The 14,013-nt window shown below is 40.8% G+C and overlaps 1 protein-coding gene across 15 annotated transcripts in view; it reads right to left on the reverse strand.

Moving 5' to 3' along the window:
- Positions 1-14,013, reverse strand: part of SCEL (sciellin) — a 127,352-nt gene that overhangs the window by 86,954 nt on the left and 26,385 nt on the right. For 13 of the 15 annotated variants that reach the window (XM_055426517.2, XM_055426523.2, XM_088842668.1 and 10 more), the window contains exons 5-9: positions 13,845-13,913; positions 5,914-5,982; positions 5,283-5,321; positions 3,946-4,026; positions 835-900 (exon numbers count right to left, since the gene is read on the reverse strand). In XM_055426517.2, coding sequence (XP_055282492.2) covers positions 835-900; positions 3,946-4,026; positions 5,283-5,321; positions 5,914-5,982; positions 13,845-13,913 — 324 coding nt within the window. The remainder of the gene's footprint in view (positions 1-834; positions 901-3,945; positions 4,027-5,282; positions 5,322-5,913; positions 5,983-13,844; positions 13,914-14,013) is intronic. The other 2 variants (XM_055426516.2, XM_055426518.2) reach the window with 2 other exon arrangements.

Below are 14,013 nucleotides of genomic sequence, written 5' to 3' on the forward strand. Positions count from 1 at the left end.
TTTTTTCCAGTGAGTCAACTCATCACATGAAGTGGCCAAAGTATTGCAGTTTACATTAGTAGACACAAATAGGTAAGACATGAGTCATGGACATAAGTAGCTGAGTTAGGATGAGATCATACCAGAGTTGGATGAGCCCCCGTTCGATAGGACTGGTGTCCTTATAAGAAGGGGAAATTTGGACACAGGCACACAGGGTAAACACCATGTGAAGATGAAGGTGGAGAGCGAAATGGTGCTATCCCATGGACTATAGCCCGCCAGCTCCTCTGCCCATGGAATTCTCCAGGCAAGAACACTGGAGTGGGTAGCCATTCCCTTCTAAAGGGGACCTTCCTGACCAAGGGGTCAAACCTGGGTCTCCTGCATTGAGGGCAGATTCTTTACCATCTGAGCCACCAGGGAAGCTCTTATACAAACTATGGAACACTAGAGATTGGTAGGAAAACACCAGAAGCCAGGAAAAAGGGTGGAATAGATCCCCTCTCACAACCCTCAGAAGAAACCCCGTCAACATCTTAATCTTGGGCTTCCAGCCTCTGGAACTGTGAGACAATACATTTCCCTCACACCGTCCACCTTTATGGTACTTTGCTACAGCAACCCTTAGCAAACTAAGAATACAGTCATTTTCTCCTCAAAGCGTGTCAGATTTCCTACCAGGCACACTTGTACCCTGACCTCACTTTCATTGGGCACTATCTTATTCAGAGCTCAAGAGTTCACAAAATTGCCTCCACTTTATTCCAAAGCATCCACAATTATATGTTGTCAATATCTAACACATTCTCCCATCATATTACATAGCAATTACCTCTGACATCTTTCTCTTACCTTCTGCTTGCCCCTGTGTTTGGGGCGGTGTTGTAACCTGGAGGGGGTGGTGGAAACCAGGACTGTCTGTTAAGAAATGACATCAGTTATAAACATTGTGCTCAAAAGACCTGATCCCACCCACATGTCTTCCAGGAAAAGCTGAAAATAAATTGACAGGTAAAAAGGCAATGAGATGACTTTCCTACAAGGTCTTAGAGATAAAATGAAAACTATTTACTTCCTGCCATAGGAAGTAATGGCCTATATTCCAGGCAATCTGCTCTCCCAAATAAATCCCTTTGCCCATTTCCTTTGACACTAAACTAAACACTTCTTTAAAAAGAAATCTGCAGGAAATCTGGAAAATAATAACGTTGAATCTATATGGTAGGTTCATGGGTGCTCATTATCAACACACCTGTCTGTTTTTCTGTGTTTCTGAAACATTTCATAATAAAAATAACAATACTCTTATGTTTGACTCAAAATATGGTTTTAAAAAATCTGTATGATAGGAAATGCTGAAAGTAAGAATATTGAAAATATAAATGAATGCCACAGCAATGCCAAGCTCAGTTTTATATAGATGTATATGAGCAACGAAGCACACACATTTACACATACATGTGCGTACGCACGCACACACGTATACCCAATTAGAAAGATGCCTTCCCACTATTAAGACATCATTTTAATCAGTAGAGATAGCTAAGGACTCTGTCGAAAAGACTAAGTCATAGATCAAAAATGATACTCAGAGGAGAGTAATATAGCCTGAAAAAGGAAGGTCAGGGATAAGGACAGGAGAGTCCTTTAAATTCTCAAAGCTGGTCTCTTCTCTGAGATTGCAAGACTGTGCTAAGATGGGATGGGAGTAAATCAAAGCCAATTTCAGCTCAATGCAACCCCCGAGAGCTTAGTCAAGGCACATCACGAAAGTGAGAGTCATGTTTCTGGCTGCAAGGGTCCTGAATGATGCCTAGCCTATCAGAGGAAAAGATTTTTGCCCTGGGTAGGAGATTGAACTAACTGATCTTAAATTTCCCTTTCAGTTTCTCCTAACAGATAAAGAAAGGATCAGGGGAAATGTGAAATTTGGATCCAAGAGAAGGGTAATCTTATTTCATGAGACTCTGTAGACACAATCAAAATTTCGTCTGCAGGATAAAATAGAATTAGTCATTTCCCTCCAGGAGGACTACAGGAACAGCATGACAGTCAGCCAGCTCATCAACAAGCACTGAACACCTGCCCTACACCAGGCATAGTCCTGTGTGTGCGTGCTAAGTTGCTTCAGTCATTTCTGACTCTTTGCAACCCCATGGACTGTAGTCCACCAGACTCCTCTGTCCAGGGGGATTGTCCAGGCAAGAATACTGGAGTGGGTTGCCATGCCCGTCTCTAGGGGATCTTCCCGACCCAGAGAGGAGCCCATGTCTTTTACGTCTCATGCATTGGCAGGCAGGTTCTTTACCTCTAGCACCACCTGGGAAGCCCAAGCATGGTCAGAGGAGCAAGCAAAGAAAAGAAAATTTCAAAAGCTCTGAGGTTCACGAATGCTTGTTTTCCATTCACGTCGCGATTCACTGGCACTATGTTCTCTTCAACCTGAAAAAACCACTCCCACCATCACACTCTGTCACATAAAGAAGATTCTCCCACCGAAGATCTACCTCTTACTCCATGCCTACTAGATAAATGGAAGTTAGCGCAGGCGAAAGTGGAAGGCCCAGAGGGGAAGTTGAAGGAAGAGCTAATAAGCACACAAACAGAGACGGATGCCTCCAGATAAGACCCTTGACCCTGTATGTGGAGGAAGCCCAATCTACAGAGCAAAGGAGGCCTCCAAGATGCAGACTGGTTTCTGGAGTATAGTGACTCTTGGCCACAGAGTTGTGCAGGATAAGGCATTCCCTGTAGTAGGACTCTGTTAACATGTATTACCTGAAGTAGCTTTACTATCTGAGCTCTAGCATCAAAGTACTACCTAGCTATTCAAGACCCTAAGATGGCACATGTGAAAGCAAGATCAGATCTGTGGTTATCAGAGGCAGGGACATTGAGGGAGATTGGAGGAAGGTGGCCAAAAGGTAAAAACTTACATTTGTTATGTGTCCTTTAGACCAACTTATTTTATATCCATTTGAAATATCATCCAACAAAGGATAAAGAAGTTATAAGTTCTAGAGTTGTAATATATAACATGATGACTACAGTTACCATGATTGTATTATACATAGGAGTCCCTGGTGGCTCAGACGGTAAAGAGTCTGCCTGCAATGTGGGAGACCTGGGTTCTCTCCCTGGGTCAGGAAGATTCGCTGGAGAAGGAAATGGCAACCCACTCCAGTATTTTTGCCTGGAAAATCCCATGGACAGAGGAGCCTGCCAGGTTACAGTCCATGGGCTTGCAAAGAGTCAGACACGAGTGAGCGACTTCACTTTCATATCATTTCATTATATATAGAAAAGTAGTTAAGAGAGTAGATCTTAAGAGTTCTCATCAAAAGGAGAAATGTTTTTCTTTTTGTTGACATAATGGATGTTCTGTGAGATGATGAATGTTGTGCATGCTAAGTTGCTTCAATCGTGTCCAACTCTTGGTGACCCGATGGACTGTAGCCCACCAGGCTCCTCTGCCCATGGGATTCTCCAGACAAGAATACTGGAGTGGGTTTCCATGCCCTTCTTCAGGGGATCTTCCCCACCCAGGGATCGAACCCACGTCTCTTATGTCTTCTGCATTGGCAGGAGGGCTCATTATCACTAGCGCCACCCGGGAAGATATGATGGATGTTAATTAAACATATCGGGTGATCACCTCACAATATGTGTAAATCACACTATACACCTTAAGCTTACACAGCGATGTATGTCACTTATTTCTCAACAAAATTGGAGGAAAAGATGGCATGTTTGAAAAGGAGATTGAGGAGGAAAGGACTGAGGTGTGAAGACAGCAGAAGTCAGTAGGCACAGGATCCCCGGGAAGAGGAAGAGGGGAGGAGGGGGAGGGGCAGAGAGCAAAGTCTGGATGCTGCCTGGGGGACTTGGTGGATGATTTAGTTCAGACATTAATAATCTGTGACAGAACAGCAGTAAGAGGGGCTCCCAACAAGCGCATCCTACCTCTTTTTCTTCACAGGAGTAGTAGTGGAGGTGGAAGCTGGGCTGTTGGTGGCGTTTGCACTGGACAGACCTCCAGGTTGCCTGTTTTGTCACAAGAACAAACAGTGAGCACATTCCTGAAACTTTTCATTTTATCTCACCTTTGAAAGGACTTACAATCTACTCCTATTCCCACCACAAAACGTGTCACTTGAGGATGAAAGAACAACAGAAAAAGTTCTTCCTTAGTTTACCCATTTTACAAATCACCTGGCTTTTATTCAAATAATTAAAACAGAAGGAATTGAATGGAGAAGTCATTCATTATATGACATTCTGTGTCTGAAACCCAGACCAATCAATTTTGATGTGCTGTGGATTCCAGCAAATATTTTTAAATCTTGTCTATGCTGTGACTCACAGAATTATTATATTTTTTTTTCACTAAATACATTAGCTCGTTTAAGAAAACATTTAAAAATCACACTGTTTTAAATCTGTGTGTGTGTGAGTTGCTCAGTCTGTCTGACTATGTGTGACCCCATGGACTGTAGCCCGCTAAGTTTCTCTGTCCATGGAATTCTCCAAGCAAGAATACTGGAGTGGGTTGTCATTCCCTTCTCCAGGGGATCTTCCTGACCCAGAGATCGAACCCAGGTATCCTGCATTGCAGGCAGGTTCTTTACTGTCTGAGCCACTAGGGAAGCCAAATCTCTGTTTAGCATTTGTTAATATATGCAGACCCTCAAAAAATTGAAGTGACCCAGGCCTGTTTCAACTATTGGAGGGCAGTCCAGGGTGAAAATTACTTTTTTTGAAAGTACAAATTTAAAAATCAACCAAGTTTTCAAAAATATATCTACTTTGCTTGTTTATAATTACCATTAGTACATTCCACGGAAAATGCATTTCATCTATACAGATTGTTAGCAAAACCATGATTTCAAGACTCAGCTGAGCTGTAGATGTGATGGGTGTTTGGGGAGGCAAGTGAAATGTACAAGAAGAAAGAGTTGCCATAGAAGTAGGAAAAAATTTTAAAGTTCTCTGGGCAAAAAAGTAAAGAATCTAGACTTTTAAAAAAGAAAAGAAATAAAGAATGATTTAAGCTTCGGTGTTTGATGAAAGCAGAGGTTGGCAAACTTCTTGTGTTAAAGTCCACATAGAAAGTACCTTAAGTTTTGCCGACCACTTCAGTGTTTCTATCAATACATTTCAACCTGTCAAAGCTGTGGGGGCATGACTGTGTTACAATGAAACTTTGGCCTGAAGACAATATAACTTGATTTTTTTCTTGGACATATAGGAAGAAATACAATTTATTCTTAAAAGGTAAGATCAGTTAGAGAAATACATACGTCTTTGTCACTTCTGGTGGTTGAAACGTGGACACATTTCTGGTAAGAAAACGAGAGGGCAAAGTTTGAGCAGCAGCAAAGAATAAATTCCTGCATCAATTTGCAGTTGTCCATGAATTTAAAGTTATTACTATTAAAAGTTAACATTAATTGTGAGAAAGAGAAAGTATCAGTAGTTGAATACATTTAAAAAGTTGATCTCATGATTTTTCACCTTTTGTGTATTAGATTCCAAAAATTTGTTTTTTTTCTTTAGAAATTTCATCTTTTAAGCCCAGTGTTCTTCTCTGATGAGTTCAATAATTTTTTTACAATAGGAATGTAAAATTGACATTTATGTGTATTTCATAATGTTGCTACCAGGATAATTTAAACAGAAACACAAATGTGGTGAGAATGATGGCCTGAAGTGATGAATTCTCTTCATTTTGAAACCAGGAATAAGATTTTATTTTTCTTTAATCATGAGCAGGAGCCAAGTTTTTACGCCAGAATTATTTCTGTTTAAAAAAATAGAGGATAAGGGTTTACAGAAAGATAATAAGTAGGACTGAAGAACTGTATGTAAGTAAGTAAAGCTTAGAAAAAATACTGTACTTGAACCTTTCCCCAAGTTAGTAGATACTGGTACCTATTGGTTAGTCGGTTATCCAGGGTATTGGCCTTATATGTTTTAGCAGCATCATTTCTGTTTGAAATCCTTTATAAAGAAATAAGACAAAAGTCTGAATCAAAATTTAGGTTATTAAACTCCTCTTCGACTTCTTTCATGCTAGAATCACTTCACAACATAGCCTTTCTCTAGTGAAAACAATTGCTTTTCAGGTGTTACATTTTAGAAAATTTTACAATTAAGAAAACTATTATACTTACCACAAAATCTATTTATGAGGTCATTTTGATACAGTTTGTAACTTTTAAAGTTTATGCTTTTCAACTAGCCTTTCTGAATTATTGAGCATTTATTTCATTAACTATTTCCTTTTCGTTATTGTTTAAAAATTAATCTACCCAATGACAGTACTTTCTATGTCACTAAAAGGAATCAATGGAAGACTTAAGCAAGTTTTTAAAATGTTCTATGGTATGCTGCTGCTGCTAAGTCACTTCAGTCGTGTCCGACTCTGCGCGACCCCATAGACAGCAGCCCACCAGGCTTCCCCGTCCCTGGGATTCTCCAGGCAAGAACACTGGAGTGGGTTGCCATTTCCTTCTCCAATGCGTGAAAGTGAAGTCGCTCAGTCGTGTCCGACTCCTAGCGACCCCATGGACTGCAGCCTACCAGGCTTCTCTGTCCGTGGGATTTTCCAGTTCCAGGCAAGAGTACTGGAGTGGGTTGCCATTTCCTTCTCCGTTCTATGGTATAGACAGTGCTGTATGTTTGTCAATCTCTTTGTTTTTCTTCTGAGCACACAGGAAGGCTGCATATCCCAATCTTCAGTATACGTATATTGGGATCATGTATGTGACTGAAGTCTAAAGAATGTGGACAGAAATATTCCTGACTCACAGAACCACCATAAAGCCTCTTGTGTGATCCTGCATGCTGTTTCCTCCTCTTCTACTGTAGCTTGGTGCTCATGGGTTGAAGAATTAAAACATGGAAAGAACCTAGGTCTCTGAGTCATTTCATGGAGCAGAGACTTCCCCTAATTTTCTCGGATATCACCTTGAACTCTGCCGAGAGCAAGCAATAATCTCCTATTGGGCTAAACCATGGAGATTTGGAGGCAGGGGAGAGAACTCATCACAAGAATTGCTCTACCCTGGCAAATTTGTTTACATTGACTAACACATTGTGTTAATAGGCCCTGGGGACCATCAGAGGTTTAAAACACTCTAAACTTGGGTCTTCATCGGAGAGTAGGTCTGGGAAAGGTGTGTTTGTCTGTCTTTTGGGTCAGAAGACAAATTAGGAATCCTGTAGCCTGCATGCCAGTGGAGGGATCTCACAACTGCAACCCCTCGAAAAGCACATCAGAAAGGAAAGCTCTTCCTGAGATGTAAGGCTGTCTTCTGGATTCTGCAGGCTTACACAAAACTGCAGCCCCATAGACTGCAGCCCACCAGGCTCCTCTGTACATGGGATTCTCCAGGCAAGAATACTGGAGTGGGTTGTCATTCCCTTCCCCACGTTGCACAAAACTAGGATGGGGAAAAATTAGGTTCTGGAAAACAAAAGGTCTGCAAGATTCTTCTGCTGATCTCATACAGTGGGTTTACTATCAATATAATTTTCTTGAAACTGTTATCTTTATCATTCATGTTATTAAAAAAAATAAGCTATGGTAGTGAGCACATAGTATCTGTTTCTTTTTTAAAAAATATTTATATATTTATTTAGGCTGCATCAGGTTTAAGTTGCAGTACACAGGATCTTTCTTGTGTTAAGCGAGATCTTTCCTTGCAGCGGGTGGGCTTAGTAGTTTCCGTGAGCAGACTTGGCTGTGACCCCACATGTGGGACCTTAGGTCCCTGATCACGAATCGAACCCGCAGAATGCAAGCTGGATTCTTAACCACTGGACCACCAGGCAAGTCCCATCATCCACTTTACTATAGGGCTTTATATAAACTGATTGTGGGAAGATGGACAATAACCTTGCCTTGCTCTAAAAAAAAACTCATGGTGGAAAAATATGGCTTATTTGTTCCAGCTTTAAAATGATTTCAATTCCTAGATGTCACTGTGACATGTATAATCAAAACATTTGATAAATAACTCTAATACATGAAATTCCCCAAGTCAACCCCACACAGTTTCTGTTTATGGTGCATAATGCGGATACCTTGAATGCAAACTGGTGACTCTTAAATGCAGAAAGGAAGGAACATTGAATCATCCAAAGCTCCATATTCTCAACTGACTGTTCACAATCCAGGTATTAACTTGTATAGAATGAATCCACATTTAAAACTTATGATGTGGAGTAGGAAATGGCAACCCACTCAAGTATTCCTGTCTGGGAAATCCCATGAACAGAGGAGCCTGGCAGGCTACAGTCCATGGGATTACAGAGTCGGACACAATTCAGCAACTAAACCAACACCATCCTCAAGGTATTAGTCATTTTTACATTCACTTGTTCATTTAAAATCCTCTAATAGATAACAAAGTTCATCTTCCTAATGACTTGTAGGATTTCTACAGTGACTAACAAGGTTTGGATTAAACAAATTAGTGTGGGGGAGCAAGGAATAAAACAGAATCACTTGTTATGCTTCCTGAAGGATTGAGTGTCTGTTATATGAGAAAATATCATATGACGGTGATAATGATCTTTAATTGAGATTTGTTTTTAGAGAGGTCATATGTAAGGGGTCGAATGCTCAGAATACCATCGAAATTGAAGCTCATAGAGAATGTAAAAACAGAGAGCAAATAGGTTTGAGAATATTCTCACATAAATTATTTTTAGTTAATGAGGAATGTAAACCTTCAGTGTATCTCTTAGACACTCTAGTGCTGCTGCTCACAGAAAGTGCTGGCACTTACATTTGATGTGCTGTCCCTCTGGTTCTAGATATCCTTTGTTAAACGTGGGAAATAAGACGGAAAAATCTATTTGGATGGAAATGTCACTCTGTTGATTTGTAAATTATAAATGTATACCTTTTAAAAATAATTTAAAGGTATAAACAAATGATTAGTATTTAAGTTGATATAGCAGCGAAAAAAGAAAAAAAGAAAAAGAAAAAATAATGTGAGCCATCCTGTATTTTGACTGCTGCTTTAATAAAGGATTTGCACAGACATGCAAAAATAAAAATAAAAACCTTATGAAGATCACTCAGGTGATCATTAGGCCAAAGACTACAAGTATAATCTCTGCACTAATTGCTACTGAGCTTCTGATATGTTTATATTTAAAGGGCTCTGCAGTAAACCACGGTGAATATCATAAGCATGATGTCATGTAATCCTAAATCGTAAAACTTAAATGTTCCTTGCAAACTACTCAGACTTTAGAGCCATCAATGAGATCTTCATAGAAGATAAAAATAATCCTGGGAAATTGCTACTCTGGTACCCTGAAAATAATAATCTGTCTAAAGAAAACAGAACCTTAATTTCAAACATCTTCAAGGTTTAAATAAAGGAGAGTTATGATGTTAAAATTAAATGACATTAATCAAAATTCTACAGTGTTTGCTTTTGTGGGCAATATAGCATGGAATAATCAAAATAGCTACCTACTACTCTTTGCAATTTTCTCTGCTCTTCAGAACATCTTTACAAGGTAGATGCAATTATTTTCATTTTACAGATGAAGAAATAGAGTCTCAGAGAATGTGAGTGGCTTTCTCTTGGCCACACAATGAGGAAGCAGTCTGTCACCAAAGTTTTTCCAGTAGGGCCCACTGTCGTCCACCTGGTTCCGTAGTCTAACTGTTGCAACACTGATGAGCAGCATGACTTTCTTCAGTTATTATTTTTCCCCTCCACTATCTCTTTCACAACACTAGGGGGATCAGTCTATAAATAACATGTAAATAATTGTGTATAATGTATGATGTAAATAATAACTTATATAAATGTAAATAACATAAATCGTAATGGACAGAACCATCATTCCAATGCATTCATCAATTTAACCATCATTCTAATGTGTTCATCAATTTCTCATTTATTAGGGAGATTAACTTGGTACTTCCCTTAGAAATGAAGTTTCTATCAACTTGTAATATGAGATAGATTGTTTTAATAGGAGTCAGCGTCTTGGAGGAAATACTTAAACATCATCAGCAACATGATCAAAAGAACCAAAGGAAAAGTTACACTTCCACAACAGAACACTAGAGGTCTCCCTAACCTCGGTTTTTTCCAAATTAGATATGAAACAATCTTCAGGGTTTGAGCCACATTGAATCCTATGGTATACTGTTGATTACCTATGTTTCTTTAGAACACTTCGTAATTTTACCAACAGATGTACTTTTCTCATATTTATTTATTACAGACATGAGTACTAAAATGGCACACACATGCACACTCCTAATACATTTGATCATCTTCCTTCTAAAATTACTTCACGCCTTACACTTGGGGTGCCCTGCACGATGGGGTCTGACTCCTGTTACCAGGACTTGCCTTTCTTTACCTCCTCTGTGTTCTCTCCCTCACACCTGCGTCCACACTTAGAGAAATGAATCTACTTCACTGTTGGGGGTGAGCTGGGGATAGGACTGCCTGGGGAAGGAGCTCATCTTCCAAATATGCACTGCTAATCCTCTGTGTAGATAAAGCAAGAAATCCCTGGCTTCATTTTCTAGTTTTTAAAATGAAGGGTTTGGGCTGGTTTGGTGGTTTGGAATTTTGGCTGCTCATCAGAATCACGTCATAAACTTTAAAAGATGCCCGAGTCCCCACCTCAGACTAATTAGATTAGGATTTAGGGAATAAGGGCTGTTGGAATAAAATTATCAGTGCAGTCAAAAAGCTCTCTAGGTGATTTGGGCTTCCCTGTAGGCTCAGATGGTAAAGAATCTGCCTGCAGTGCTGGAGACCCGGGTTAAATCCCTGGGTTGGGAAGATACCCTGGAGAAAGAAATGGCTACCCACTCCAATATTCTTGCCTAGAGAACCCCATGGACAGAGGATCCTGGTGGGCTATAGTCCATGGGGTAGCAAAGAGACAAGACTGAAAGACTGACAGCTTCACTTTCTAGGTGATTCTAATCTGCTGCTGAGGTTGAGAATGACTAGCTGGCTTGACTGTGAGGTCTGGTCTAGTTCACTGCTGATGTTCTAAGGTTCCATTTTGACTGGCCTGATATAAACATTCAGACACAAACATTCAGCCTGTAAAGGCTTAGGTCTCCCACATATTTACCTTTCTTGAGATATAATTACCTCACTTGTAAATTCATCCCTAGAAGTAGCGTTTCCGGCTTCAATTAACAGAGCAATAGGATAGCCCACCGGAGAAGGCAATGGCAAGCCACTCCAGTACTCTTGCCTAGAAAATCCCATGGATGGAGGAGCCTGGTAGGCTGCAGTCCGTGGGGTCGCTAAGGGTCGGACACGACTGAGCGACTTCACTTTCACTTTTCACTTTCACACATTGGAGAAGGAAATGGCAACCCACTCCAGTGTTCTTGCCTGGAGAATCCCAGGGACGGGGGAGCCTGGTGGGCTTCCGTCTATGGGGTCACACAGAGTTGGACACGACTGAAGTGACTTAGCAGCAGGATAGCCCACAAGGCCAAGATGAACAGACAGAAGCACTGTGACTCCTCTCTCACTCAGGGCTGTGGAGATGAGATCCTGGGTATATATTTCACAAACTGATTCTTGTCAAGGCTGTTAATTACAAGAGAGATGTCACCCCCTAGTTCGCTATTAGGGAGATGGACTTAAAAGGCTATAAAGAGTGCAGAAGGGCATGCATTTGCTGTTTTAACTGACTTTGGCCTGGTCTGAATATGGAATCTATTAGATGCCATAAGTTTCAGTGTATGTGCTGCAAGGGCAGCAGGTCGCATGTTTGTTTCCAAAGACAGCACATCTTTAGCTTACAGGGGTGTGGCTTTGACTATTGATGGCCTCGGGCATTCACTGTGTCTAGACTGCAAATGAAGATATTAACTTTGTTCCTTATCTATGCTGCTTCATTGACTATGCCAAAGCCTTTGACTGTGTGGATCACAATAAACTGTGGAAAATTCTGTTAAGAGATGGGAACACCAGACCACCTGACCTGCCTCTTGAGAAACCTGTATGCAGGTCAGGAAGCAACAGTCAGAGCTGTACATGGAACAACAGACTGGTTCCAAATAGGAAAAGGAGCATGTCAAGGCTGTATATTGTCACCTTGCTTATTTAACTTATATGCGGAGTACATCATGAGGAATGCTGGGCTGGAAGAAGCACAAGCTGGAATCAAGATTGCTGGGAGAAATATCAATAACCTCAGATATGCAGATGACATCACCCTTATGGCAGAAAGTGAAGAGGAACTCAAAAGCCTCTTGATGAAAGTGAAAGAGGAGAGTGAAAAGGTTGGCTCGAAGCTCAACATTCAGAAAACAAAGATCATGGCATCTGGTCCCATCACTTCATGGGAAATAGATGGAAAAACAGTGGAAACAGTGTCAGACTTTATTTTTTTGGGCTCCAAAATCACTGCAGATGCTGATTGCAGCCATGAAATTAAAAGACGCTTACTCCTTGGAAGGAAAGTTATGACCAACCTTGATAATATATTAAAAAGCAGAGACATTACTTTGCCAACAAAGGTCCATCTAGTCAAGGCTATGGTTTTTCCAGTGGTCATGTATGGATGTGAGAGTTGGACTGTGAAGAAAGCTGATCGCCGAAGAATTGATGCTTTTGAACTGTGGTGTTGGAGAAGACTCTTGAGAGTCCCTTGGACTGCAAGGAGATCCAACCAGTCCATTCTAAAGGAGATCAATCCTGGGTGTTCATTGTAAGGACTGATGCTAAAGCTGAAACTCCAATACTTTGGCCACCTCATGCGACGAGTTGACTCACTGGGAAAGACTCTGATGCTGGGAAAGGTTGGGGGCGGGAGGAGAAGGGGACGACAGAGAATGAGATGGCTGGATGGCATCACCGACTCTGTGGACATGAGTTTGAGTGAACTCCGGGAGTTGGTGATGGACAGGGAGGCCTGGCGTGCTGTGATTCATGGGGTCACAGAGAGTCGGACACGACTGAGCGACTGAACTGAACTGATGCTTAATAAACACTTCTGTGCTCAGCTGCTAAATTGTGTCTGACTCCATGCGACCCCATATACTATAGCCCACCAATCTCATGTCCCTGGAATTCTCTAGGCAAGAATACTGGCGTGGGTTGCCATGCCCTCCTTCAGGTGATCTTCCCCACCCAAGTCTCCTGTGTCTCCTATATTGGCAGGCAGATTCTTTACCACTGAGCCACCTGGGAAGCACCTCTACCAGATATAAAATTTAAATGTGACTTGTAGCATTTACACTTCAACCTGAATAGATATTCCGCGGTTTTCTATTTATGAGCCCTTCCCTCCCTTCCATCTAGGAAGGGCAAAACACCATGACCCATGTACAGCCATGTGGTGACTCCAGGGCCAAAAGAGCAGCTTTACTTTCTAGAGTAAAGAGCTAATGTCTTTATCCTAGAGGGAATCAAAACTACTGTGTTATTAACATGTATAGTCTCTCCATAAGACAGTTAAAACAAAAACTGCTATTTCTCTGCCTCCGGAATGGAAAAACAGAAGCTAGAACAAGAATTGGTGACTCACCCACAAAAAACTATATTCTCCTTTTAAAATTAAGCAGATAATATGCAGTGCCCATCCCATCCATACTCAAACCAATTCCTTTAGAATTTTTCCTATTGATGTACTATTAGCAAGATTTTAGGAAAATAGCATAGCAAGTCAAGATTTTGTGAGTTTTGAAGACAATAATTCCATCTTTATAGCCCTTCTGTTCCTGGGGATAAAATATCATGGTTTGAAGCTCACTTTGGTAAACATTTAGCTGCCTCATGCCTTATAAGAAATGGGATTTAACATATGTTACGCATTCCACTTGCTGGTTCAAAACACCTTACCTGTCCAAAGTGTCATCAGATCTGTACCGACTGATTGTGGCTTTTGGCTCTTCCCTCTCATTTGTTTTCCTGTAGCAAAAAAAATAATTATAGGAAGATCAAAAAATTATAAAAAATACTTTATACAACTTCCATAGATTTGGTAAAATCTTGACCTATTGAGGGTAGG

This window comes from Moschus berezovskii, chromosome 13 (assembly GCF_049115385.1).
Source record: "Moschus berezovskii isolate FMDL1 chromosome 13, NW_MosBer_1.0, whole genome shotgun sequence".
Lineage (NCBI taxonomy): Eukaryota > Metazoa > Chordata > Mammalia > Artiodactyla > Moschidae > Moschus > Moschus berezovskii.